Below are 27,649 nucleotides of genomic sequence, written 5' to 3' on the forward strand. Positions count from 1 at the left end.
TGTCTAGCTGCTGATTAAATCCTAAAGCATTTTGATATTCCCAAACTAAATAATTAATTCTGGTTACTTTCCTTTTAAGAGTATGGGGAGAGTTTTCACAATCTTTTTTTTTTTTTTTTAAAAACAGATTTTACTTATTTTGAGAGAGAGGGGAAGGAAGGGAGAGAGGGAAAGAAACATCAATGTGTGGTTGCATCTTGTACATCCCCAGCTGGGGACCTGGCTAGTAACCCAGGCTTGTGTCCTGACTGGGAATCGAACCAGTGACCCTTTGGTTCTCAGGCCGGTACACAATTTACTGAGCCAAACCCACCCGGGCTCACAAACTTTTTTTATAATAACCTTTTCTGGTTGAGAACCGGTGGGGTTAGACAGACTTGGATTTGAATCTTGGCTCTGTTATTCCCTGGCTCTGTGACTTTGGATAAGATAATACTCATCTCTGTATTTTTTTCTGTAGTAAGTTGATAGTGATAGTGCTCACTTTGTTAGGTTATTGTGAGCAATAAAATGTGAAAACTTCTTAATAGGTGCTTCTATATGCACAGAGCCTAGCACAAGGCGAACACTTAACTGTTAGCTTTTATTGTTATAAGCTGGGGGTGGCAAGCTCTTTCTGTAACGGGCCGGATAGTAAATATTTTAGGCTTTGAGGACCATGCAGTCTCTGTTGCAGCTAATCAGCTCTGCCTGTGCAGTGTCACAACATCCACAGGCAGTGTGTAAACAGATGAGCAGGGCTGTGTTCTGATCAAACAAACTATTTATAAAAACAGACACACACTATAGTTTGCCGACTCCTATTTCTAGAGTACGGAAACTAACAAGTGAAACAAGGCATGAAGCATTAACATTTCAGTAAAGCTCTTCTGTGAAATAGATTATCAGAGAATTTAGGTTGATTAAAAACCTGTTTGCAACCCCAGACATTACCTTTCAAAATCTCAGTGTTAAAACAGTTTGTTCTGTTAATATATTTTATAGTAAAAATGTCAGTTACCAGGAATCATTGAAAACAAACATTTCTAGATCTATAAAAATACTTTTGTGGGGAACATCCTAAAAATATACTCTTTGCCTTCTTAAAAACAATGTATAAAAAATAATATAACCTTTAAAAAATAAAAGCCTTTGAATTATATCTCATGATTTTGTGAGTCAGGACTCCGTTGGGTGATTTTTATGCTTCACCTCGTGGTAGTTGGGGTCACTAAGTGCTTTTCACCTGGTGTGTGTGGGTTCACCTGGAAGGTCCAAGATGGCTTCACTCACACACACATCCGGTGCCTTAGCAGAAGCAGATGGAAGGCTGGGCTCAGCTGGGACTGTCCACTAGAGCTCTACCTCATGGCCTCCTGGGCATGCTAATCATTTTTTTAAACAATAGGGCAGGGCGTTACAGGTCCCAGTTTCTGTAGCACAGTAATGCCCTCAAGCCTTTGTTGGGGTGTGTAAGCCTGTTGCCCTCCCTGGGCCTCTGTGCCCGCTGATCCTCAGCTGTGGTCTGGAGCAGTGCAGTTGCTGGCTGGGCGACATCCCACTGGAGTGGACGCTTAATTTGCTGTGTGCACACTGCCTTGCTGGGCACAGCTGAGCGCTATGAAAGAAACTTAAAATATACCTTAAAAAAGAAGGAAATCCTGCAGTGTGTGACAAAATGGTTGAACTTGGAGGTTCTGATGCTGAGTGAAATAAGCCAGTCACGGAAGAACAAATACTATGTGATTCCACTTCTATGAGGAATCTAAGATAGTCGTGCTCATAGAAGCAGAGGGTAGAATGGTGATTGTCTATGGCTGGAGGGAGGAGGAAATGGGGAGTTGCCACCCTAATGGGTCAAAAGTTTTAGTTATGCAAGATGAGTAGGTTCTAGGGACCTGCCGTGCAGCACTGTGCCTGTAGTTGACGAGACCATGTAGTGCACTTAAAAATTGTTCAAAGGATACATGTCATGTTCAGTGTTCTTACTATATTTAAAAAATTAAGTCTTACAAGCTAATACCATTTGAAAAAAGGCTACAAAATATCAGAACTCAAGGTGTTTTTCTTCTGCTTATCTTACCTGTTTTTTTTTTTTTACACACAGAGTGAGAGCACGCATTTGTTAAAGCTGGGGAGTGAAACAAGGAAGGCTTAGGACAGAAGCAGCAAAAGACTTGAGAGCCTAGGTGGGGCTGCTATTGGCTCACCGAAAAGTCGGAGAACAAGGGCCTTGGAGACAGTTTCAGTGGTTTTGTTGCCTACTGTTCCCTGGTTACAAGTCCTCTGGGGCCCCCAGAATTTTTTTTTTTTAAGTACATGCCTGAGAGAAGAGTACGGGTGTGCTCCAAAGAGGGAATGCCTCTCTTCCCCATATTCTTTAGGAGATAGTATGTGTTGGGAGTGCAGAGCTTGGGGGACAGACCAGGGACTAGAAAGGACAGGTTTCGGGGGTGTTTTCAGTTGGAACAGGGCCTAATAGATATGACTTGAATCTGTGTTTCCCAGTAAGCACCCTACTTTGCTTAAATGATGTGTTTATTTTGAACAATTTATGTTGCGGAGGCTGAAGCTCCCCAAATTAGTCTTCTACCACTTGCAGGATCAGAGGTCATATATCTGCCCCAGCATCCTATCCTACCATTTCTTGGAGCCTCCAGAATGGCTTCTCCCTTTACATAGATCTTTTTATTTCTCTACTGTCACCTGTTCACAGTTATGGCTCTACGATAATATTTTTTAGCCTGGATGTCTTGTATCATCGCTCTTTAACAACTCTTTAACTCTTTGCTGTAGATGGGGTAATAATACCTGCCTCAGAGTATTGTAGGAATGATGTGAAGTGCTCAGAAAATGTTAACTGTTATTGTTATCAGATAACAATCTTTTAAACTTCCTTTTTTTAGAAACTGATTCAGCAGCACAGAAAGAACATAGAAACCAGACACCTGCTCCATCTGCAGCTCAAACTTCCGCTCCTTCTAAGTACCACCGAACTCGATCTGGGGGAGCCAGGGATGAACGATATCGATCAGGTAAGAAGGAACTAGAAATTTTCAGCAGAATAGTTTTTACTGACTTAATATGAACTGTGTGTCCTGAGAGCTTCTAATGTTTGTTTTGTTTTGTTTGTTTGAAGCACTTACAGGTCTAGATTGATTCATTTACCAGTCATGTATTGCATGTCTATTATGTGCCAGGTGTAGTAGGTACTCAGTATTCACTGAGGATACAGTAGCAAATAAGACATTTCTGTGCCCAAGGGCACAGGGGGAGCCAGACAAGCACAAAGGCAATATGAATGAATACATAAGAGAGCAGAGTGCTTGCATCCCATAGGGTATGTAGGGAGAGCTCAGTGGACTTTGTTGGAAGGGGCAGGTCCGTCTATGTTTGCCCGAGCTGTTAATTAGTCCCGTAACCGATGGAGCTGGAACAAAAACTCACAATGCAATTTCAAATTAAGTCTCAAAATTTTATTTCTTCTGACCCAAAACATACCCGTGGAAGGGAAAAGGCAACATGCTGTGGCTGGCAGTGGGAGCATGGTCTTGCCGTGCCCTGTCTAGGCCTGATGAGCAGAGAAGCACATCAGAGACCTTCAGGAGGACATGGTGCAGTGAGTCCACCCCGTGCCCTTCTGCTGCCCGTAATAGTCTCTGTAGCACCTTTATTGTGCTAGAAGACAGACTGGGATGCGGGTTTACTTTCTCTAGATTTTTGACTTACTTGTGCTAGCCAAGGTTACTCTAACCTTATTTCGAATTGTACAACAGGGCATATATTACATTCTCTCAGAAACTGCTTCAGAGAAAACCAGGTAAAGGACATGGGTACAGAGCTGTGTCAGCCATTATGTGCACACTGGAAGGATGGAGACATGTTCAGTCAACAAAAAAAATAGATAGAGGTTGCATGCTACACCCAAATTTTCCCTAGTACCTCACCTGGTCTTGAGGTCAGGGGAAGCTTTCTCAGAGAATAAGACTTGTAAACTGAGTCATGGCAGACAGACAAGAGTTGTTCAGGTAAAAGGGAAATAGCATCAGATGGTAGACCTGAAAATAGTTCCTTATGGTTGGAACCTAGAATGCAAGGACCCAGAGGGAAGTGGGAGGTGAAGCTAGCAAGACTACCAGGGGCAGAACCTTGAGGAGGCTTGCATAGCACTGAAGGGTTTTCAGCAGAGCAGTACATAATCAGATTTGTATTGTAGCTCATCCCAGCTGCAGACTGCATGCTCTGCCGCTACTGCATGCCAGTGCCTGGCACAGCGTATCTGTATCTGTCTTTCTGTGTGCTAAATGGATAACTTTGAGAAAGCAAGGAGTAAAAGTAGTTATTGGGCTCTGGCTGGTATGACTCAGTGGATTGAGTGTGAACCAAAGTGTCGCCAGTTCGATTCCCAGTCAAGGCACATGCCTGGGTTGTAGGCCAGGTCCCCAGTAGCAGGAGACAAACGCACACTGATGTTCCTCTCAGTTTCTTCCTCCCTTCCCCTCTTTCTAAAAATAAATTAATAAAGTCTTTTTTTAAAAAGTACTTATTGATTCAGAATGGATTTGTGGGAGGTAAGGGTGGACGTAGAGAAGTATATCAGAAGCTCCTATTCGTTGCCCAGCCCCAGGCCCGATTTCCGGGTACCCGGTGTGGCCTTTTGAGGCTGGTGCCCAGGTTCAGCAGCAGCATCGAAGGGGGGTTCCACTTTGCACTTGTCATCCCTGGCCTTTTAGGAGTGTTTTGTTTTTCATTTCTGTCTTTTTCTTGTTTGTTTTCACAACATATAAAAAAGGATTAGTGAAGAACCAAAAGATGACTCTACATCCTGTGTCCAAGCTGATCACATAGTAAAAGACTTTAGTGAGCACATTCAGTAGTAAAAACCGCTGTGATGTCTAGCCCCTGTCCTTTATACCAGTTTTTGTTGGAAATACCCCAAATAATCAGAAAGTATAGTTTGTGAATCAGGTACTGGTTAGTAGACTGTTCAGTGTCTTGGTTGGGTGCAAGGGTATTGAAGAGGGTTTAATAGTCAGGTTTTGAATATTTGTCTCACTGGGACTTTTTTAGGGTAGATGTGAGATGTAGGCCTAGAGGAGGTAAACTAGGGAAGAAAGGGTTATTTAAAAACCTTGAAGAAATCAGAAGTTATGAGAGGACTGCAATACTGACATGAGGGAGAACAGGAAAGAAGTACGCAAGCATGAATTTTGGTGAAAATTGCATTTTTCAACCAAGTAGCAAAGGAAAGCCCAGTACATTCTGAGAATTGTGGCTTACATGAATAAGAAAGAGCCAACAGTAGTAGCAAAAGCAGAGCAAATTAAGTTACAGAATTTGATGTGAATTGAACTTTACCTCATTGCCACTCTTTGCCATAGGAAGGGTTATATTTACAAGTCACGTGCAAAAATAGCTTTAGAACATAGGTATGTTTAGTGAAAATCACAAGCATTCAGAGTAAAGTGATGGGTGCACAGAAAGGACTTAATATTGATGTAAGTTCAACGGGAAAATTCTCTCTGTCTCCTTTTTCAAATTATAAGGGAAAGTTCATTTAGAAAGGCATAGAGGTAGCAGAAGTGAGCTGTAGAAGAAATGGGCTCAGGTAACAACTTGCAGCAAAGAAGGGCCCTTGGAGCTTGGGGGGAGGGAGAGAGAAACTCGGAGGGATAAAAGGAGGACTGGAAAATTCTCTCTTATTTGGTAGAGGCTTATTAACACCTATGACATTTCAACCAGTCATAATAAAATCTAAATAGACGTAGTTTCATGTTTCAGACTCACTGGAAAGAGATAATGTTTATTCAGAATTTAGATCATTTGACCCGATTTTTCTTCCTGTGCTTAGCCAAGAGGGTCTGGCATGTCAAATACACACATTGGGTGCCTCTTTTTCCTGCAGATCAAGGTATGATGCACCTTTCTTCACACATGTTATGGTCACAAGTGTAGAAAATACACAATGCCTGAGATGGCCAGTGATCTGATTGTCATTCTTTTTCTTTTTTTTTATTTGAGAGAGAGAGAAACATCAATTTGTTATTTCACTTATTTATGCATTCATTAGTCGATTCTTGTATGTGCCCTGACCAGAGATGGAATCAGCAACCTTGGTTTATGGGGGACTCTAACCAACTGAGCTACCTGGCCAGGGCCTGATTGTCATTCTGACAACTCCTTTAATGTTAACCTTTTGAGCAATTAGCCACTGCAAACAAAACAAAAGCAAAAAAAGGACTTTAAAGGAGTATTTGTATCACTTTATTCAGCTCAAACATTAGTGCTGGAAAAGGATACCCAGCTCTTAGGTACTTCTGGCAGAGACAGCTAAAGGCGGCTATGTCTGGGGACCAACCTTCGGAAGTGATTTCTTTATCAAAGATCAAGATGAATTGTGTACTGGTGAATGAGTGGAATCCAGTTAAGACAGAGCAGGCTGTTCTTACTGATAAGAGGGTTTGCTAACACAGTAACTGAACATCTTCTTTTCACATGGGTATATGAGCCAGGATTTCTCATGTTAGAAAATAGTTGGATGCTTTGATTTGGTCTGTGGTCTGATGCTACAAATTCTTGTGGCAGAGAAGAAAAGACTCTGTAATGATTAATTATTCAAGTAGGTCATCTAAAGCCTTGTTTAATGTGAATAATTCTCTGTTTTTAGCAAGTTTGCTCTCAAATGTTTCATATCTTATGCAAAAATGTACTTTTGGAACGGTATAATTTAGTTAAGTGTGAGCATTTGATTTGCTATTTTTCTCTTGTTGAGAAAGTGCTTTTTCTGGGTATAAGCAGTTAATCATTTGTTTGCCAAGGCAGCTAAGAACCATATTTCATCTAATACAAAAAGGATGCTTCTCCTAGTTAACATATCTAAAATCAAGAGATGTTTTATATAAAGTGGCATGATAGACTCAATTAAATATAACAATCTTGATTCAACTAAGTAAACCTCAGAGGCACTAAAACAGTGTAGTAAATATAAATGCAGTATAAAATGCTTCATTTTGGAGCCAAAAGTAAGTTGATATTACGGTTTTAAAAGTGATAGTGCAACAGTTTGGCCACATCTTTTAAATTTTAAATATTTATGCACTTTGACCCAGAAGTCCCACTTCCAGGAGTTTCTTTAAAACACCTACATATGTGCACAAAGATGTATGTGTGTGTATTTGTTGTAGTATTATTTGTAATAATACAGTGATTAAGTGTTATAGTATGTCCACACTGGAATTCTATGAAAGATGGTTTTAAAATTCTGTGAAGGCTCATAGAAAAAAATGAGTAGATCTCTTTGTACAGATATGGAGAGATGTACAAAATAGCCCTGGCTGGTGTGGCTCACTGTATTGAGTGCCAGCCCGCAAACCAAAAGGTCACTGGTTTGATTCCCAGTCAGGGCACATGCCTGGGGTGCAGGCCAGGTCCCTGGTTGGGAGCGTGAGAGAGCTGATCGGTATATCTCTCTCAAACTGAAGTTTCTCTCCCTCCCTTCCTCCCTTCCCCTCTCTCTAAAAGTAAATAAAATCTTTTTTTTTAAGTACAAAATATATTTTTAAGTAACAAATCCAGGATACTATGTATTATGAAGTATGACTCACTTCTGTGAGTTAATAATAATAATTTCTGTATTAGTATGCACACAGACATAGAAACCTGGAAATGTATGTACCAAACTATTGAGGTGGGTTTATTTCTGGGAAGTGGTGGATCTAGGAAAAATTTTCTCTCAAGTATTATATGTGTTTTGATCTTTTTTCAATATGTATATTTTTTCTAGTTTTTTATTGTAAAATATAAGATACATGAGACAAAATTTATGTGTATTAATTTTTAACAAAAATATAGCAAAAGTAGTTTTTAAAGTGATAGCTGTGGATAAATGATTTAAAGCCTTAAATCAATTGTCATTCTTCCTGATTCTTACTCTAACATATAATGTTAGTATACATTCAGTTTCCTTACTAAGTTATAGTTCTGTTCAGATTTTTAATTTCTTCACTATCTTTTTTTTTTTAGGCCAATCAAATTGAATAGTGGGGGGTTGTTTTCTAACTTTAGTGACATTTCTTCATTATCCAATTTGGATAGATTATATCTTTTGTGGAATTTATCCATTTCTTTTAGGTTATCCAATTAGTGGTATATAATTGTAATCTCTCTTTTTTAAAGATTTTATTTATTTTATTTTTAGACAGGGGAAGGGAGGAAGGAAGAGAGGGAAAGATCATTGTGTGGTTGTCTCTCATGCACCCCACCACCCCCCCCCCCCCGCAACCTGGGACCCAGCCCATACCCCAGGCATGTGCCCTGACTGGGAATCAAACCTACTACCCTGTGGTTTGCAGGCTAGTGCTCAATCCACTGAGCCACACCAGCTAGGGCTAATCTCTCTTTTTTAAAGAAGATTTTATTTATTTATTTCTAGAGGGAGGGGAAGGAAGGGAGAGAGGGAGAGAAACACCAATGTGTGGTTGCCTCTCACACACCCCAAACTGGGGACCTGGCCCACAACCTAGGCATGTGCCCTTGACTGGGAATTGAACTGGTGACCCTTTGGTTCTCAGGCCAGCACTCAGTTCACTGAGCCACACCAGCCAGGATGCAAAATCTTTTATTATAAAATCATAAGCATGTAATTCTGTAACATAACATTACTACAGTCAAGCATCCTATATGATATTTTACGTGAAATATTAAAATTAAAACTATAAATTTTTACATCCATATTATTACCCAACCAACCACACCCAAGCAGGCATTACTTCCGCCGGACCCTGTGTACAGTCACGCACCATTTAATAGCAGGGTTGTGTTCGGAGGAAGCTTGTTAGGCAATTTTGTCACTGTGCGAACGTCAGTGTGCACTTAGAGAAACCTGGATGGTATAGCTTATTACATACCCGGCTATATATGGTCCAGCCTATTGCTCCTGGGCTACAACATGCATAGCATGTTACAGAACAACATGAGATTAAATCAAGCACGAGAGAAAAGAACACAATCAAAGACATTAAACAGGAGATGTGTGAGGCTGCTCTTGGCGTAACGTGGCATACTGTTTTACACTAAACTCTTTTTATATAAGTAGAAATAGTAAACTCTAAAATAATGATAAAAATACAGTAAATACATAAACAGTAACATAGTCATTTATTACCATTATCAAATACATACCATACATTATAGTATGTGCTGTACTTTTATGTGATTGATAGTACAGTAGGTTTGTTTACACCAGCATCACCACAAACATATGTAATGTGCTGCGTTATGATGCTAGGTGAGAGGAATTTTTCATTTCCATTATAATATTAAGGGACCACTGTAGTATATGCGGTCTATAGCTTTTTCTTAGAATACCACCAACTAATAAACACAAAAGAAATGATGAAGTTATAAAACCGCCATTTTGTAACCATTATGGAAATAATTGATTCAGCCAAGAATCATCAGTGGATGCTGAAATTAGTGGATGGGAGTTTAATGAAGTATATAACATTTACATAGTGTAAAAGTATTCACCAATTAATTAATTACACCAAGAGAAGAATAGTATCTTTACAGTGGATTAACTTAGCAGATACCATCTTAATCAAGTATACAATAATTAAAATTACTCTCACCAATAATAAGGCAGATGCATCCTGACATCATCATGTTTCAAGAAGACATTACTTTGATGGTATTCTACTAAAATCTATAACCTGAATCTAATTATGAAGAAGTATTAACAAAACCAATATTAAGGGACAGTCTCTAATGTAACTCATCTGTACAAAGTGTCAGTGCAATGAGAGACAAAGGTTGAGTAACTATTCCTGGTTATAGGATGCTAAAGAGACATGGCAATTAAATGTAATGTGTAATGCTGTATTGGGTCCTAGATCAGGAAACAGGGCAGGAAAACCTCTGAAGGACATTATCGGGACATTTGGCTAACTTGGAATGTGGGTTGTGGATTAGATGACATGATATTTTGCCATGTATAATGTGCAGGTTTTAGCCCCAAATTTTTAAAACATTTTATTGATTATGCTATTATAGTTGTCCTGTTTTCTCTCCTTCACTCCCCTCTACCCTGCACACCCCCTTCCACCCACATTCCCCTGCTTTAGTTCATGTCCCTGTGTCATAAGTTCTTTGGCTTCTACATTTCCCATAGTATTCCTGCCCCCTCCCCCTGTCTATTTTCTCCCTATCGTCTATGCTACTTATTCTCTGTACCTTCTCCCCCTCTCTCCTCCTCCTCCCACTCCCCTGTTGCTAACCCTCCGTGTGACTTCCATCTCTGTGGTTCTGTTCCTGTTCTAGTTGTTTCCTTTGTTTTTGTTTTTGTTTTAGGTATGGTTGTTAATAATTGTGAGTTTGCTGTCATTTTACTATACATGTTTTTTATCTTCTTTTTCTTAGACAAGTCCCTTTAACATTTCATAAAATAAAGGCTTGGTGATGATGAACTCCTTGAACTTGACCTTATCTGAGAAGCACTTTATCTGCCCTTCCATTCTAAATGATAGCTTTGCTGGATAGAGCAACCTTGGATGTAGGTCCTTGCCTTTCATGACTTGGGATACTTCTTTCCAGCTCCTTCTTACCTGTAAGGTCTCTTTTGAGAAATCAGCTGACAGTCTGATGGGAACTCCTTTGTAGGTAACTGTCTCCTTATCTCTTGCTGCTTTTAAGATTCTCTCCAAGATTCATTTTAATCTTGGCTGATGTAATTATGATGTGTCTTGGAGTGTTCCTCCTTGGGTCCAACTTCTTTGGGACTCTCTGAACTTCCTGGATTTCCTGGAAGTCTTGTTTCCTTTGCCAGACTGGGGAGGTTCTCCTTCATTATGTTTTCAAATAAGTTTTCCATTTGTTGCTGTTCCTCTTCCCCTTCTGGTACCCCTCTAATTCAAATGTTGGAATGTTTAAAGATGTCCTGGAGGTTCCTAAGCCTTTCCTCATTTTTTTTGAATTCTTGTTTCTTCATTCCTTTTCTGTTTGGTCATTTTTTCTTCCTTCTGGTCCACTCCATTGATCTGAGTCCCAGTTTCCTTCCCATCACTGTTGGTTTTCTGTACATTTTCCTTCATTTTACTTATTGTAGCCTTCATTTTTTCATCTAATTTGGGAGCAAATTCAACCAATTCTCTGAGTACCCTGATTACCAGTGCTTTGAACTGTGCATCTGATAGGTTGACTATCTCTTGGTCACTTAAAAGCGTTAGCTCTGGGGCTTTGATCTGTTCTTCCATTTGGGCAATTTTTTGGGGGGTGCGTCTGGACTCACCTGTTATGTAGTGAGGGGAGGAGCCTTAGGTGTTCATCCTAAAGGTGTGCATCCGCCTTAGGGCGGAGCAACCCACTTGGCTGTGTTGTGACCCTGTATGTTGGGGAGGGATCAGAGAGGGAACAATGGCTCTTGTTCTGCTCTCTGCCGGATTTTGGTCACTTCCCTCGCTTCCCTCAAGCAAATTTGACCTTTCTGGTGCTGGTTCCCAAGTGGGTAGGCTTGTGTACGTTCTAGGACCCTGTGGGTCTCTACAGCAAACTCTCCTGTGAGGCTGAGTTTCTCCTGGCACCTCAACCCCCACAGGTGTTTTCAGTCAGTGCTTTTAGGCTTTATTTCCCAGTGCTGAGGCCCTGGGTTGTATGGTTCAACCGAATCCCCAGTTTCACCTGGTTTATCTGCACGCAAATGTGTGACCACCCAGTTCCGCCTGCCGCCCTATGTGCCACTCCCTGTTCCATCATCTACCGCCTCGCTGGGTTTTCCCACTGCCACCCTGTGCCCGGAGTCTGCCAGTGGCTGCTTTGCCAGCGAACCCTCTCTTGCCCCTCCTGTGGTCTGGATGCATTGTGTCTTCTTTAACTCCTCAGTTGTTGGACTTCCATACAGTTCAATTTTCTGTCGGTTTTGGTTGTTTTTTGTTTTTAAATTGTTGTTGTCCTTCTTTTGATTGTGCAAATAGGTATAGTGTGTCTCCCCTACACCTACCTACATCTTGGCCGGGAGTCTTTAGCCCAAATTTTTGAGGGAAAAGTATGGGTGTGCATTATACATTGGTAGTACCAATTCCTTATCTACATAAATGTTTTCAGCTTTTTATTTATGCTGTGCATTAAGAGCATAACTCTAGAAAGCAATTAACAATATCTGTATGCAAAATAATGCCTTGGATTATGATCATCTGTTTTGTTTCTGAATATAAATAAATAACTGTATTAAAAAATTAAAATGAAGGATTATTTCCCTGAAAGTTTGGGCCAAAAATGTGGGTCCACATTACACATAGGAGCACATTATACATGGCAGAATATGGTAGTTTGTATCAATTTTGAATTTTTGTGTTTTGATAAATGTACTGTGGTTATATAAGCTATAAATCCAGTACATCTCAGCAGTTGTTGGAATTAATTTTACAGAAATAGACTTACACATGTGTGTTAAAGTGAAAACACTGAATTCTTCTTCCTGTGAGTAGTTGCTGTGAATAGAAGAAAAAATTTGGAAACAAGGTTACTTAAACAAATTATGGCACACAACAAGGAAATACTATGCAGCCCTTAAAATTATGTTACAGGTCTATATTCACACAGAATGATGTTTCTAGTTAAATTAGTGAGGTTTTTTTGTTGTTATTGAATGAAACTGGTCAACTCAGGTTACCTTAAATATCTGGGGTAGGTCATAGAAACAAAGGAGCAAATGAGAAATCCCTAGAAAGAGCGAGGTGGCTTTGGGGATGTCAACCTTAAGGTTCAAGGGCCTTTCTTCCAACCAGTGTCATTAATGTGACTCCAAGCTAGGGCCTGCAATTTCTGGATTTCAAGTTTAACTCCTCCCCCAAAGGATTTGATTGGCCCATCTCTTCATAAGGGGTACATTTATATACTACAGACAGGCCTTCAAAGACGGTTTGTTTGCATGTGGATTGGGCCCATTTCCTGAGAAGAGGAAATTATCTGGGACCAGGAAGTCACTTCACTTGTTATCTACCTCAGTAGGATTGTGGAAGAGTTAAAGAAAAATCAAAGGATATAAACTACTGTTTACAGTACGATCTGATTTTTTAGAAATATAGAGCAAATTTGGGGTGGGAGTGGAGAATCAAGATTTCTGTCTGGTTATGTTAATTTTGAGGTCCCAATTAGACATTCAAGTGGAGGGTTGGATTCTTTTGTAGCCGAGTGGCAAACAAGTAGCATCAGCCTTTATATTTTAACACAGATAATAAATAAAAATCACCTAAACATCCCCCTTTCAACAAGTAAGGCAGCTATAGGTCAGCCCCCAGAAGTAAAATACTTCTAAGAGCCAGGAGCTGATAAACACAAATGTTTAATCTTCTAGATATTCACACAGAAGCAGTTCAAGCCGCTCTGGCGAAGCATAAAGAACAGAAAATGGCTTTGCCCATGCCAACCAAAAGGCGGTCCACGTTTGTTCAGTCTCCTGCAGATGCCTGCACACCTCCCGGTAAGTTCATCAGAATCTCTCTCTCACAGTTGCTACTTTGATGTTCGTGAAATGAGTTCTAGTTTTTTGTTTCGTTTTTCTGAGGTAGGAGTCAGAACTGTCTCCTCCCATCAGGGGTGTGTCAGAGTGCACACTGAAGGGGCTTGCTGTGGTTATTGCATCGTAAACAGCACACAAAAAGAAGCCGTAAGAGTAAAGCTGTTTAAAAAATTTTTTTTCCTTTGGAATTTCTGGCATATCCTTGCTATACCCCCCCAAATCATGTAGTCATAAATAAATACAGGCTAAAGCTTAGAGTCTAAAACAATCCTGCCCTGGTTAAATAGCCAACATATATGTGTGTTTGTGTGCATGTTAATGTATTTCGTATATACTTACATGTAATTTAAGAACCACTTTCTATAATGGGGTCACGAGATCAGTGGAAACCAAGTGTCTTCATCCCATTTTTATTTCCCAGACAATTCTTAATCCCCCTAAGATAAATTTAAGAATTTTAACTTCATATTGGAGGAGCAGCTGGAACAACTTTAAGTTGTCTTATCTATTCAGAATTTTTTTCAAAGTTTAAAAAAACTTTTTAAAAGGTTCTTCTTAGATGAAATCCCAGCCAGGATCTCAGCAGGCTAAAGATAGGAAATCTATTTCAGAGCTTCAGTATAGTGTCTGTGTCCCTAATGCATGTTACCGGTAGTGAAATCTTTGGGTAAAAATCTTCCCCATGTTGCTTTGGTCTAAACTACTTACTGTGTTTGAGGAGATACCCAGGAAGGTTACATCGTTGTGGTTGACTTTGATTTACAGCTTTGGAGTTGAGCTATTCACATGGATCCTATTCCCTGTGCAGGTTCCTGTTTATAGTTTTCTCCCAGGTTTTGGTTAACTTCTCAGCATCTGGGTGTGCAGTGGGTTCTTTAACTTTGTGTGTTCTTTTTCCTTTATACCTGTGGTGTCAATATGTTTGAAGGAGAAGTAGCTCTGTGGCTTCAAGTGTTTTCTCAGAATGTAACTCAGTACACCTCTAGCAGACCATCACAGTAAGACATTTTATGTCTCTAATGGTGCATACTTCCAGCCCACTCAGTTCAAAATCTTGGATGGTTTCCCTTCCAATTCGTAAAGCAGTTGGGTCCTGGTAGACAAAGGGGGCTCTTAGTTGTTAGCTGTTTCATGTTGGCAGATTGTGCTACAGCACAGCTGAGGGTTCGGTTGCAGTAAATGGCAAAGGGTAGAGAGCAGTGTGACTCAGTTCTTTAGAAACAATCCTCCCCAGAACTGCATTAAAGAAATGCAGTTTCAGAGTAAACAGTCGGCTCTCATGGCCTGGGTTAAATGTGAGAGTGCAGCAAAGGATCTTGACAATGCTCAGAAGAAATGGAAACCTTTTTTATCCCCTTTTACAGAAGTCACTGCCTGAGGGGAATTTACCAACCCTAGAAATAAATGGTGGCTGAATGAGACCCTAGTCCTTTGGAATTCGTGTATTGCTAAAACCAAATGTTCCACTGTCTGCAGCTTTAAAGATGCAGTATATGTTTTCATCCCCTTATATATTTTAATAATTTCATAATTGTGAAGATTCAGTCCTCTCTCCTAAGGCCTTTAAAAGGTTTTCTATCCATTTATTTTATTTACTCTTCTGAGGATTTTTGAATAGTATATTCAAAACATTGATGTACTCTTAGGGATGAACATTGTTACTAGAATCCTGATGTTTTTCCTTGAGTCTGCCTGCCTGTGCTCACTGGCCCAAAGAAATGCACAAGCAGGATTTTGCAGTATAGAAAGAAAAATAGTTTAATATTGAATTAGCCAGTCCAGAAATAGGAAGCTAATGTTAAAGACCCAATTCCCCGATGGCATGTACGTTACAGATTGTATAGGGCAAAATCACAAAATCAGGTCAGGGACCTGATTGGTCAGGAGTAAGGTAAGGGTAATGAATTATTTCTTCAGGTCTTGAGGACAGCTCCAAGGCTTTGGCCTCATGGAAAGTAGCCAGGTGGTCATTGTACCTTAGGGCTCTGGAACTGAAGCATAACTTGAGTCAAGAAGCCCGGACCATGTGACTATTAGTTAGATCTGGGCTACTGTCTGCTGCTGCCTACATGGGGTTGGGGAGTGTTGCTGATTATGGGGGAAAGGCTAAGCCTGTGAGGAGTGGAGAGAGAGGGAGTGATGACTTCTAGAGTTAGGACTTAAAACTAAATTTAATCAAGTTTGGCCCTGGCTGGTGTAGCTCAGTGGATTGAACACAGATCTGTGAACCAAACGGCGGTTTGATTCCCAGTCAGGGCACATGCCTGAGTTGCAGGCCAGTTCCCAGCAGAGGATGCATGAGAGGCAACCATACATTGATGTTTCTCTCCCTCTCTCCTTCCCTTCTCCTCTAAAGATAAATAAATAAAATCTTTTAAAAAAATTTAGTCAAATTCATAGGACCCTCAGTTTTAACATCAGTGTTGTCAGATAGAAGAGGGACTTTCTCCCATCGTGAAGGAACATGAAGAGCAGCACCCTCTGTAGTGATTCCTCACACGGACCCCATATGGAGTTAGATCTGGGTGCTCCCCATTAACAGTGACATACATGCCCAGGACAGACATACATGCCCATGTCAGAAGGTGGGAAGAACATATCATAAAGCATTCATTAGCACCTTTCCATTTAGGGGATGGAAAATGCTGTTCTCAAGCTAGAATTCCAAATCCATTCTGTCCAAGCTTCTGAGAGCCACTAGTTAGAGACTTGGCTATCTCCTATTCTATTGCAGTATAAACCTACATCACTCTCTCTCTTACAGACTAACCCAGGGATGGCAGGTAGGTTTTTACCTTGCATATTTACTTTGATATTCCCTGAAACAGTGGCATTTAGAAGAATGCCTAGATTTCAGTCAAGGGATGGGGAGGAAGAAGAGAATTGATGTTAATCATTGCCGGTTAAAGGCTGTTTTTTAAAAAACAGATTCTGGACAGCTATAAAAAATAAATGTGTATGTCTTTGTTTCTAGAAAAGTTGTGCCACTCTTGCCAGGAAAAATTAACTTCAGACTTCACAATATTTTAATCATGTTTTTCTTTGTGCACCGAGAGGAGGTCAGGGCTCACACGCTGCACCTGCAGTTCGGGGTGAACCTGGCTTGTGGGCTGCCTGCTTGAGTACAGGAGCCACTTAGCTGTTTTGGGGGGCATGCACCACTAAATATTGGAATTGCTGCATTGATGGCCATTTAGAGCTATTTTTGGAGGGATATAATAAAAAAGATTTAAGGAATAAAATGTCATAAATCTTGCTTTTTTTTTTTATGTCAGTGCATTTTTTATTCTCAGAAGAAAAGCCACCAAAAATAATAGATTGTTTTTCTAAAACTCAACAAGGGCCGACAAAAGGACCACTCTCCTTTCCGATGACCACCAGGTAGCTACACAATATACTCCATTTTTCAAATTCTCAGTCACCTGAAAAAATTTTTTCTTTTTTAAAAAATATATTTTATTGATTATGCTATTACAGTCATCCTATTTCCCTCTCTTTCATTTCCTTCCACCCTGCACACCCTCTCCCACCCACATTCCCCCCCTTTAGTTCATGTCTGTGTATCTTAAGTTCTTTAGCTTCTACATTTCCCATACTATTCCTGCCTTCCCTCTGTCTATTTTCTCCCCACCATCTATGCTAGTTATTCTCTGTACCTTTTCCCTCTCTCCTCCTCCCACTCCCCTGTTGCTATCCCTCCATGTTACCTTCATTTCTGTGGTTCTGTTCCTGTTCTGGTTGTTTCCTTTGTTTTTGTTTTTGTTTTTGTTTTAGGTATGGTTGTTAATAATTGTGAGTTTGCTGTCATTTTACTATACATGTTTTTTATCTTCTTTTTCTTAGACAAGTCCCTTTAACATTTCATAAAATAAGGGCTTGGTGATGATGAACTCCTTGAACTTGACCTTATCTGAGAAGCACTTTATCTGCCCTTCCATTCTAAATGATAGCTTTGCTGGATAGAGCAACCTTGGATGTAGGTCCTTGCCTTTCATGACTTGGGATACTTCTTTCCAGCTCCTTCTTACCTGTAAGGTCTCTTTTGAGAAATCAGCTGACAGTCTGATGGGAACTCCTTTGTAGGTAACTGTCTCCTTATCTCTTGCTGCTTTTAAGATTCTCTCCTTCATTTTAATCTTGGCTGATGTAATTATGATGTGTCTTGGAGTGTTCCTCCTTGGGTCCAACTTCTTTGGGACTCTCTGAGCTTCCTGGATTTCCTGGAAGTCTGTTTCCTTTGCCAGACTGGGGAGGTTCTCCTTCATTATGTTTTCAAATAAGTTTTCCATTTGTTGCTGTTCCTCTTCCCCTTCTGGTACCCCTCTAATTCAAATGTTGGAATGTTTAAAGATGTCCTGGAGGTTCCTAAGCCTTTCCTCATTTTTTTTTGAATTCTTGTTTCTTCATTCCTTTTCTGTTTGGTCATTTTTTCTTCCTTCTGGTCCACTCCATTGATCTGAGTCCCAGTTTCCTTCCCATCACTGTTGGTTTTCTGTACATTTTCCTTCATTTTACTTATTGTAGCCTTCATTTTTTCATCTAATTTGGGAGCAAATTCAACCAATTCTCTGAGTACCCTGATTACCAGTGCTTTGAACTGTGCATCTGATAGGTTGACTATCTCTTGGTCACTTAAAAGCGTTAGCTCTGGGGCTTTGATCTGTTCTCGTGTTTGAGCCTTTTTTTTTTTGGTCTTGTCACGCATGTTATGTAGTAAGGGGCAGAGCCTTAAGTGTTCACCAGGGTGGGGCAACCCTTGGCACTGGGTTGTGACTCAGTATGTGGGAGCGGGGTCTGAGAGGGAACAGTGGTGCTTATACTGCTATCTGTCAGACCTCGGTCCCTTCAGCAGCTTCCCCCAAGCAAACTGGGCCCTTCTGGTGCTGATTCCCAGGTGGGTGGGCTTGTGTGCATTCTAGGATCCTGTGGGTCTCTCCAACGAACTCTCCTGTGAGGCTGGGAGTCTTTCCTTGCGCCTCAACCCCCACAGGTGTTTTCAATCAGTGTTTTGAGGCTTTATTTCCCGGTGCTGGGGCCCCGGGTTGTGCAGTCTGTCTCACTCCCCAGTTATCTGTGCATGAATGTGGGACTGCCACCCAGTCAGCCAGCTGCTCTGCACTCAGTGCTTTGATTCTCAATGGCCCCTTCACTGGGTCTGCCTGTTGCCACCCCATACTCAGCGTCTGCCAGCTGCGGCCTGTGCACCCAGGGTCTGCCCGCTGCATTTTGTGTGCCCGGGGTGCCTTGCATACCTGGTGTCACTGCTTCCTGTGCTGTGACCCCTCTCCACTAGGCCCGACTTGGTCCCACCTACTGGTCTTGATGAATGTGTCTATTTAAACTCCTTGGTTGTCCCGACTTCCATACAGTTCAATTTTCTGTCAGTTCTGGTGGTTATTTTGTTTCTAAATTTTTGTTGTCCTTATTTTGGTTGTGCGATGAGGCACAGGGTGTCTAACCTATGCCTCTATCTTGGCTGGAAGTCGAAAAATCTTGGCTTCTTTATGAAAAACACAGTAAATACTTGGCATGGGAAATAATTTGTCTTTTGTGTGTCAATCATTCTCAAATAATATAGTGTCGGTCAACCTAAAATTTGCTTATTGACATGTATACTGATTTCTGTCTTGTGGATTGAAAATTTTAAATTCTCCAAGTTGGTGGCAGTCTCTGATTCTTTTGGTGTCCTTTCTCAGAGTCTTTTAGCCTGCTTGAATTACTGCCATCCAGTTCCTTTATGTGCTGAAATCATTTACTAATGTCATGAGACAATTACCTCAGCTCTTTCTTTGTAAGGGTTCTTTGTGTAACACTGTTACTCATTCATATAGATAAACATAATTTAAAAACTGCAGCATATGTTTTTTCCCCTCTAAGCTTTTTCTGCACCCATGCGGACTTACTCTACACTGCACTGAGGGTACCAGGGTGACCAAATAAATAGGCCACATTATGACCCAAAAGCATAGTAAGCTATTTCAATGGGCTTGGATAGAAAGAAACTTAAATTTAGAGGTCTGTCTCACTCACCACTTTGCTTGAAGTGACTGTAGTAGTAATTCATAGTGCCAAACAAGGAGAATTTTACCTCTCTGTGTTACTCTGACTCCTGCGGACAGACTGGGATACTGTTATAGTTTTAACATACTTATGTGATGCTGTACAGGATTGTAGTATGTTATAGTTTATTAAGGGCTTTCACATACCCATGGCAGCCCTGCCCTACTTGGTCCTCATAAGTGCTCTGTGAAGCAGGATGGACAGGCTTCTTAGAGATGAGGAAACAAACAGGTACATGGCCACTTACTTGAGGTCAGACAGCAGGTAAGCCTCAAACTCCAGTCTTCTTCATTTTGTTTTTCACTCTGCTAAAGCCTCATGTTTAGGAAATCTTTGTTTACTTTAGACATACGTATACATGATACTGGAATGGGTATCATGTATATGATACTGGAATTCTTTTCTTTTAAAATATATTTTATTAATAATGCTATTACAGTTTTCCCCCTTGTCCACCCTCTACCTAGAATCCCCTTGCCTCCAGTAATTTCCTCTCTGCCCTCCACTACCCCTGAAGTTCATGTCCATGGGTCGTGCACATTAGTTCTTTGGCTTCTCCATTTCCTATACTATTCTTAACATTCCCCTATTTGTACATACCAATTATTCTTCTTAATCCCTGTACCTTTCCCCCCATTCTCCCCTTTCCCCCTCCCTACTGATAACCCTCCAGATGATCTCCATGTTTATGATTCTGTTCCTGTTCTCATTGTTTGCTTAGTTTGTTAGATAAGTCACTTTAACATTTCATGTAATAATGGCATGGTGATAATGAGCTCCTTAACTTGACCTTCCAGTGTCTAGGAAGCACTTTATCTGCCCTTCCATTCTAAATGATAGCTTTGCTGGAGAGTAATCTAGGTTGTAGGTTGTTGTTTTTCATCACTTTGAATACTTCTTTCCAGTCCCTTGTTGCCTGCAAAGTTTCTTTTGAGAAATCAGCTGACAGTCTTATGGGAACTCCTTTGTATGATAACTCTGCTTTTTTTAAAAGATTCTCTCTTTATCTTTAATCTTTGGCATTTTAACTATAATAAGTCTTAGTATGGTCCTCTTTGGGTCCAAACTTGTTTGGGACCCTTTGTGCTTCCAGCACTTGTATGTCTATTTCCTTTACCAGATTTGTGAAGTTTTCTTTCATTATTTTTTCAAGTTAGTTTTCAATTTCTTGCTCCTCTTCTTCTTCTCCTTCTGGCACCCTTGTGATTCCAGTGTTGGAACTTTTAGAGACATTCCATTGTTGTCTTATTCCCTCTTTGTGTTTTTTTTGTTTTTTTTTTTTAATAATTCTTGTTTCTTCATTCTGTTCTGGCTGAATGTTCATTTCTTCCTATGTTCCAAATCATTAATTTGAACCCAGGCTTCCTGTGGATTTTTCTTTATTTCACTTTATTTCAGCTACAGCCTTCTCTTCTTCCCTTATACTTTTGCCATACTCAGTGAGTTCTCTGACCATCCTTATCACAAGTGTTTTGAACTCTGCATCTGTTAGGTTGGCTCTCTCTGTCTTGTTTAGTTCTTTTTCTGAAGGTTTTGGTCCGTTCTTTCATTTGGGGCATATTTCTTTGTCTCCTCAATTTGGCAGCCTCCCTGTGTTAATTTCTGTGTATTAAGGTAGAGCTGCTTTGACTATCTGTCTTATTGTACCTGTTAAATTGTATGGGGTGGAACCTCATACAGTTGGTACTTGACAAGGTTGGGCAACTCACTTTGCTGCTTTGTGACTCTGTATGTGGGGGAGTGGTCAGCAAGAGGACAGTGCCACTCTTGGCCGCTGCAGGCTTGCTTGGCACTCACCCTATTTCCAGTCACTTCACTGGGATGAGTATTATTCTAAACAAATTGAATAGCTCTTGCCTTTTGAGAATATATAGCACCAAAATCATTCAATTAATTTGAACTTAAAAGAGATCACCTTTCTGAATTACCAACTTGCGGGATTTTTTTTTCCTAAAAATTCTGCTTGTATTCAGGCAAGCAAACAGAGCTGGCAGATCAGCCCTCTATAAGTGTGTTTTAATAGATTTGCATCATTTTCACAGCATACTTTTCATTATTAGTCTGAGCAACAGTTCATAATTACTTGGAAGGCTAGTAAATATTCAATATTCTTTAACCCAAAGCACAATAAAAGCCTACTTTATTAGATCGAATTTGTTTATTTCAGTAGCTGATTGTAAAATTTAAGGTTCATCAATAAAAGTAATTTCATAGTTACTGTTTATTGAGTACTCTCTGTGTACTGGTCAAAAGGCTAAATACTTAACATACATTTTTTCATTTTTAGTTTTTTCAGCAATCTTCTATCCTATTTTACAATTGAGAAAAAAGGTGTGGGAGGCTCGATAACTTATCCAGCTTCTGTTTCTAGCTGTGTAGTCAGTCAGATAATCTGTAAACTAGAAAAAGGGGAAAGAAAACTTCCCTTTAGAAATGCTAGATAAAATATAACCAGCTTCCTTTTAAATAACATACAGGAGCAAGAGAGAGATGGTCATCAAAACCCAGAGTGGTGACATGGGGCACACGGTGGCTACCCTGTGGCAAGGGGAGGCAGCAAAGTAGGGACCTAAATTTTGGTTACCATAAGTGTGGAAAAGATAAAACCTTGGACCTATATAAGGTTGGAAGCTGGAATCGAGGTCTCTGGAGAGGCTTTTCTTCACTAGAAGAATAAATTTGAAAATACTAAACTGCCAGCAAAAGAAGTTGTTAGGAAAGCTTGCCTTGTACCTGATCTTGGGAAAACAGAGGGGGGGACCTTCCTAAGTACTTGTGGTTAGTGGGTACAAGACTTAAATTTCACTATCATGCGTGGTAAGAACTAGCATTAAAAAGTGAACTAACAGCATGACCAGCATGGCTCATGGGTTGGGAGTTGTCCTGCAGAGATGGGGTCCCTGGTTCAAGTCCCTGTCAGGGCACGTGCCTGGGTTGTGGGCCAGGCCCCCAGTTGGGGGTGTGCGAGTAGCAACCAAGTGATGTTTCTCTTCTTCCCTTTTTCCCTCCCTTCCCCTCTCTCTGAAAATAAGTAAATTTTTTTTTTAAGTGAACTAATAGAAAGGCTAATGACAACCCTCTGGCACATGTGTTTTCTGGGAAGATACAACCTTACCCCAGGCTCTTGAGATTCCCACAGCTACAGATCCACTGAGTGTGGGCAAACTATCCAAAGTAGAAAACACTCATTATGTGAGAGAATTCATAGAAAAAGAATGACAGCAAACAGAAGAATGAAGGCCGCTAAGAACAGCTCTCAGTGACAGAGCTAAGGCTGATATCCAGACCAGCCAGCCCATTCTCTAACCCACTGGCTTATTGCCTCTCAGTCTACCATATTGTCAGTAAACATTCTCCGGTGTTTTGGTGCTCTAGCAATCGCTGCACGTTTGATCTAACTTTTCAAATATGCAGTAAGTGAAAAAACTCTTTTCACCCCAGTACTATTTGTAATATTAATTATTTTCATAAACTGTTTCCCCCCCATAGATATGGGAAAATACCTAGAAAAACAGTGTTTGGAATTCCCTTCTGGTAGAATGGCCCTGGACTAATTATTTATAGTGAGTGCCCTTCTCTCAGAGGTACCCCTGTTTGGATAGTGGTGGTCGGGCAACTCCTGGGACTCCTGCCAACTAGGCCCTTTGTAATGACTTTCAGTCCTGGCCAGCCCTCAGCGCACAGGGACAAATTATTGTGGGATGCTGAAAATCTCTTGGGTAGTTCTGAAAGGCTCCCTAGCGCTTGCTGGCGAATCAGTAGGCACCATGGTTGGGTTCAGTGCTAGATTACCATCAGCTGCTCAGCATTGTTGCCTAAAGTAGTTTCAGATTGGTCTGCTTCCAGAGCTAACCTTTTCATCTTCTGTTCCAATATGCTTTTACTCCGAGGCTCTCTCCTTTTGGGTGTCTAACCATTTTTCCCTAGCCTAAAACCTCTTTCTTGCTTACAGAGAAACTTTCTTTGCCTCAGGTTATGTAGACTGACTCCTCGGGGTTCCCATCCTCTCATTACGGTGTCACTTTTACCACCACAATTTTTAAAATTAGTTTTTATAGCTTTATTGAATTATAGCCAACACAAACAGCACATACTTAAAATGTATCTCTGCTAGGTTTTGACATAGAAAAACCATGAAACCATCAACACAATTAAGATAAGCAAACTCCCCGGTTTCCTCATGATCCCTTCGCAGCCCCTCCTCTCCCCATCCTTGTGAGGTATACCCACTGTCAGTTTTCCATCAGTGTGCATTCGTCTGCATTTTCTAGAATTTCATATAAATAAAATCGTACAGTCGTACTTCATTTTGGTGGGTCAGGGTAAAGGTTTGGCTTCTTTTACTCAGTGTAATTATTTTGAGATTCATCCACATTTGGTGTATCAGTACTGTAGTTCATTCCTTGTTATTGCCGAGTAGTGTTCCATCATGTAGGTACTCCACAACTTGTCCATTCAGTTGTAGATGGATATTTGGGTTGTTTCCTCTTTTTAGCTGTTACAAATAAAACTCCTGTGAACATTCCTGTACAAGTCCTTGATTAGGTATGCTTTTCATTTCTCAGGAGTAGGATGGATATGGTAGGTGTTTAAATTTAATTTATAAATTCAGTGTATGAATAAACATTTTTAGATGTAATAAATATATTTTCCACCAAGAAGAAGGGAGTCATTTCCACACATGGCTAAAAACTGAAAGTGCTGTAGTAGTTAAGTACACTTAGTAGATTCAGGACCTTTCTTTCCTTAAAATCAGCAAGGTATAATTGTGTATGTTTCCTAATTGGTTATAAATGAAGTATAGGCTTCTGGTAATCAGTAGTAAATGATGCTGTGTTAAAATCACACCAGTAATAGTCCTGGTCTGGTGGCTCAGTTGGTTGGAACATTTTTCTCATATGCCAAGGTTGCAGGTTCAGTCCTGGTCAGGACTAATGAATGCATCAATATATGGAACAACAAATTGATGTCTCTCTCTCTCTGTCTCTCTCTCAAATCAATAATTTTTTTAAAAAAGCACACCAGTTATAAACTAATGGGCAAACCATATTTTTAAAGTTGTTTCTGTTGTATAGACCTAGAACTTAGATAAGGTGAGTTCATGTTCAATCAGAGTAGAATCAGTGGGAAAATGATAGCTTTATTTCTTTTAATATTAATTTGATCTTGCCCAGATTTCTACTAGTCCATTGTAATTTTCTTTGTTACAGTTAAATAAACATATAAATATTTGAGGGAACTTGTTATCTTTAAAAAGGTACAGTCATGAATAAGTGCTTACATTTCGTGCACTCTTAACACATGGTGAGCTTTAAGCAATGCCTGGCCAGTTTTGTGTCTTTGGGATAACACAGGGTGGGTTAATCATGGGGGTGGAGAGAAGCTAAAGTTTATTGTCCACCTGCCATGTGCTGGCACTGCTGGGGCTGCTTTCCACACACTGTCTCATTTCATGGTCTCCCACTGCACTTAGCATAGAGGGGAGTTTCCTTAGTGTATCTTCCATGGTCCTTAGCAACCCAGTGCTGTCCACTTGTCCAGCCTCATCTTTCATCACTACCAATTTTGCATCTTGTGCTTCAGCTAGTCTCATTTCTTTCAGACCTTCAAATGTGCTTTGTTTCCTGTCCCTGCCCAGCTTTCTCACATGCTATTTCCTCTACCTGACTCCTCTGTCCCCACATTTATACTCCTCATAACTAATTTCTGCTTACCTTGCTAGCCTGGGTTTAGGTCTCACTTCTTTTGGGTGCCTGCCCTGAAGTGCCTACTCTAATAAGACTGTGTTCTTGCTCACTGTTTTATTTCTATCAAAATAGTGTGGTGCTTAGTAATATTGTTGAATGGTTGAACAAACAGCCAGCCTTCTCAGATGGGTAATTTTATACCCAAGTCACAAAGCTGGTAAAAGGTGGACCCCAGAGATCGAATAGAACAGATATACCTAAGCCATGTTTTTTCCACTGTACGTAGCCAAGCCGCCCTCACTTGTGGTCACTAAACCCTCTGAGGAAGCCTGGCAGGCAAACGAGGTAATTGAATTGAAACAATACACCAAATTACATAATTGATTCAATATAGAAACATATCGAAGCCAATTTTCCATAAACCAAATCATGAATATACTGTTTTTACTAACTTCCGAAAATTGGGTTATTTTGATTTTAGACTTACACAGATTAAATGTGATTCAATAAAGACAGCCTACAAATCTAGTTGAGTTTATGGAATCCTGTACCAATCATACCTTGGTACTCGATGGCTTCAGAACTTGTTAAATAAACCCTGTACTCGTCTTATTTTTAATGAGAAAGAAACATTTAATCACTCAGCCCTTGCTGGGGACTCGTTGCACTTTCTGGAACTTGTGTGAGTCACAACGCCTACCACCCGGCAAGAGAAAATGCTTCGTCACTCACTGCTTGCTAGGTATTTGTCAGTTTTGCCACTTGTCACAAGTTCCAGAATGAATTAACAAGTACCAAGGCATCACTGTACTTTATTCTTAGAGTCAGAGCCCCTGTCCCATGCCCCCGGCCTTTCTTTAGCATGTTGCAAAGATAGAAATCTTTGTCTTCCCTGGTACAACTGAAATACTAGAATATTTTCTGGAAATTATGCAAAAATGCTTTGTTTTTTAAAAATATATATATTTTATTGATTATGCTGTTACAGTTGTCCCATTTTTTTCTTCTCTTTATTCCCCTCCACCATGCACCCACCCTTCCACCAGCTTCCACTCCCTTAGTTCATGTCCATAGGTTATACATATAAGTTCTTTGGCTTCTCCATTTCCCATACTATTCTTAACCTTTCCCTGTCTATTTTCTACCTATCATTTATGCTTCTTATTCCTTGTACCTTTCCCCTATTTTCCCCTCTCCCCTCCCCACTGATAACCCTCCATATGTTCTCCATTTCTGTGATTCTGTTCCTGTTCTAGTTGTTTGCTTAGTTTGTTTTGGTTTTGGTTTTGTTGTTTTTAGGTTCAGTTGTTGATAGTTGTGAGTTTTTTGTCATTTTACTGTTCATAGTTTTGATCATCTTCTTTTTCTTAGATAAATTCCTTTAACATTTCATATAATAAGGGCTTGGTGATAATGAACTCTTTGAATTTTACGTTGTCTGGGAAGCACTTTATCTGCCCTTCCATTCTAAATGATAGCTTTGCTGGATAGAATAATCTTGAATTTAGATCCTTGCCTTCCATTACTTCTAATACTTCTTTCCAGCCCCTACTTGCCTGTAAGGTCTCTTTTGAGAAATCAGCTGACAGTCTGATGGGAACTTCTTTGTAGATAATTGTCTCCTTATCTCTTGCTGCTTCTAGGTTCTCTCCTTCATCTTCATCTTGGCTAATGTAATGATGATGTGCCTTGGTGTGTTCCTTCTTGGGTCCAACTTCTTTGGGACTCTCTGAGCTTCCTGGATTTCCTGGAAATCTATTTCCTTTGCCAGATTGGGGAAGTTCTCCTTTATTATTTGTTCAAATAAGTTTTCCATTTGTTGCTGTTGCTGTTCCTTTTCCCCTTCTGTCCCCCCTATGATTTGCATGTTGGAATGTTTAAGGTTGTCCCGGATGCTCCTAAGCCTCTCCTCATATTTTTTAATCTTTGTTTCTTTATTCTGTTCTGGTTGAATGTTTGTTTTTTCCTTCTGTTCCAAATCGATTTGAGTCCCGGTTTCCTCCCTGTCACTTTTCCTTGATTTCACTTTGTATAGCCTTCACTTCTTCCTCTATTTTGCAACCATACTCAACCATTTCTGTGAGCATCCTGAAATTACCTATCTGCATCTGATAGGTTGGCTATCTCTTCATTGCTTAGTTCTATTTTTGAAGCTTTGATCTGTTCTTTCATTCGGCCCATATTTTTTTTGTCTCCACGTACCTGTTATGTAGTAAGGGGCAGGGCCTTAGGTGTTCACCAGAGCAGGGCAACCACATCACTTCATTTTGGCACTGTATGTGGGGGAGGGGTCCAAGAGGAAACAGTGCTGCTTGCTCTGCTCTCTCCCAGCTTTCAGTCGCTTCGCCTACTACCCACAAGCAAATTGGGCCCTTCTGGTCCTGATTCCCAGGTGGGTGGGTTTGTGTAC

At 40.3% G+C, this 27,649-nt stretch overlaps 1 protein-coding gene across 2 annotated transcripts in view; it reads left to right on the forward strand.

Annotated features, from left to right (window-relative positions):
- DIP2B (disco interacting protein 2 homolog B) overlaps window positions 1–27,649 on the forward strand; it is a 226,388-nt gene that overhangs the window by 123,321 nt on the left and 75,418 nt on the right. For both annotated transcript variants that reach the window (XM_037136676.2, XM_037136683.2), the window contains exons 3-4: window positions 2,886–3,014; window positions 13,328–13,453. In XM_037136676.2, the coding sequence (XP_036992571.2) occupies window positions 2,886–3,014; window positions 13,328–13,453 (255 nt within the window). The remainder of the gene's footprint in view (window positions 1–2,885; window positions 3,015–13,327; window positions 13,454–27,649) is intronic.

This window comes from Artibeus jamaicensis, unplaced genomic scaffold (assembly GCF_021234435.1).
Source record: "Artibeus jamaicensis isolate MK-2021 breed Jamaican fruit bat unplaced genomic scaffold, CSHL_Jam_final contig_233, whole genome shotgun sequence".
Lineage (NCBI taxonomy): Eukaryota > Metazoa > Chordata > Mammalia > Chiroptera > Phyllostomidae > Artibeus > Artibeus jamaicensis.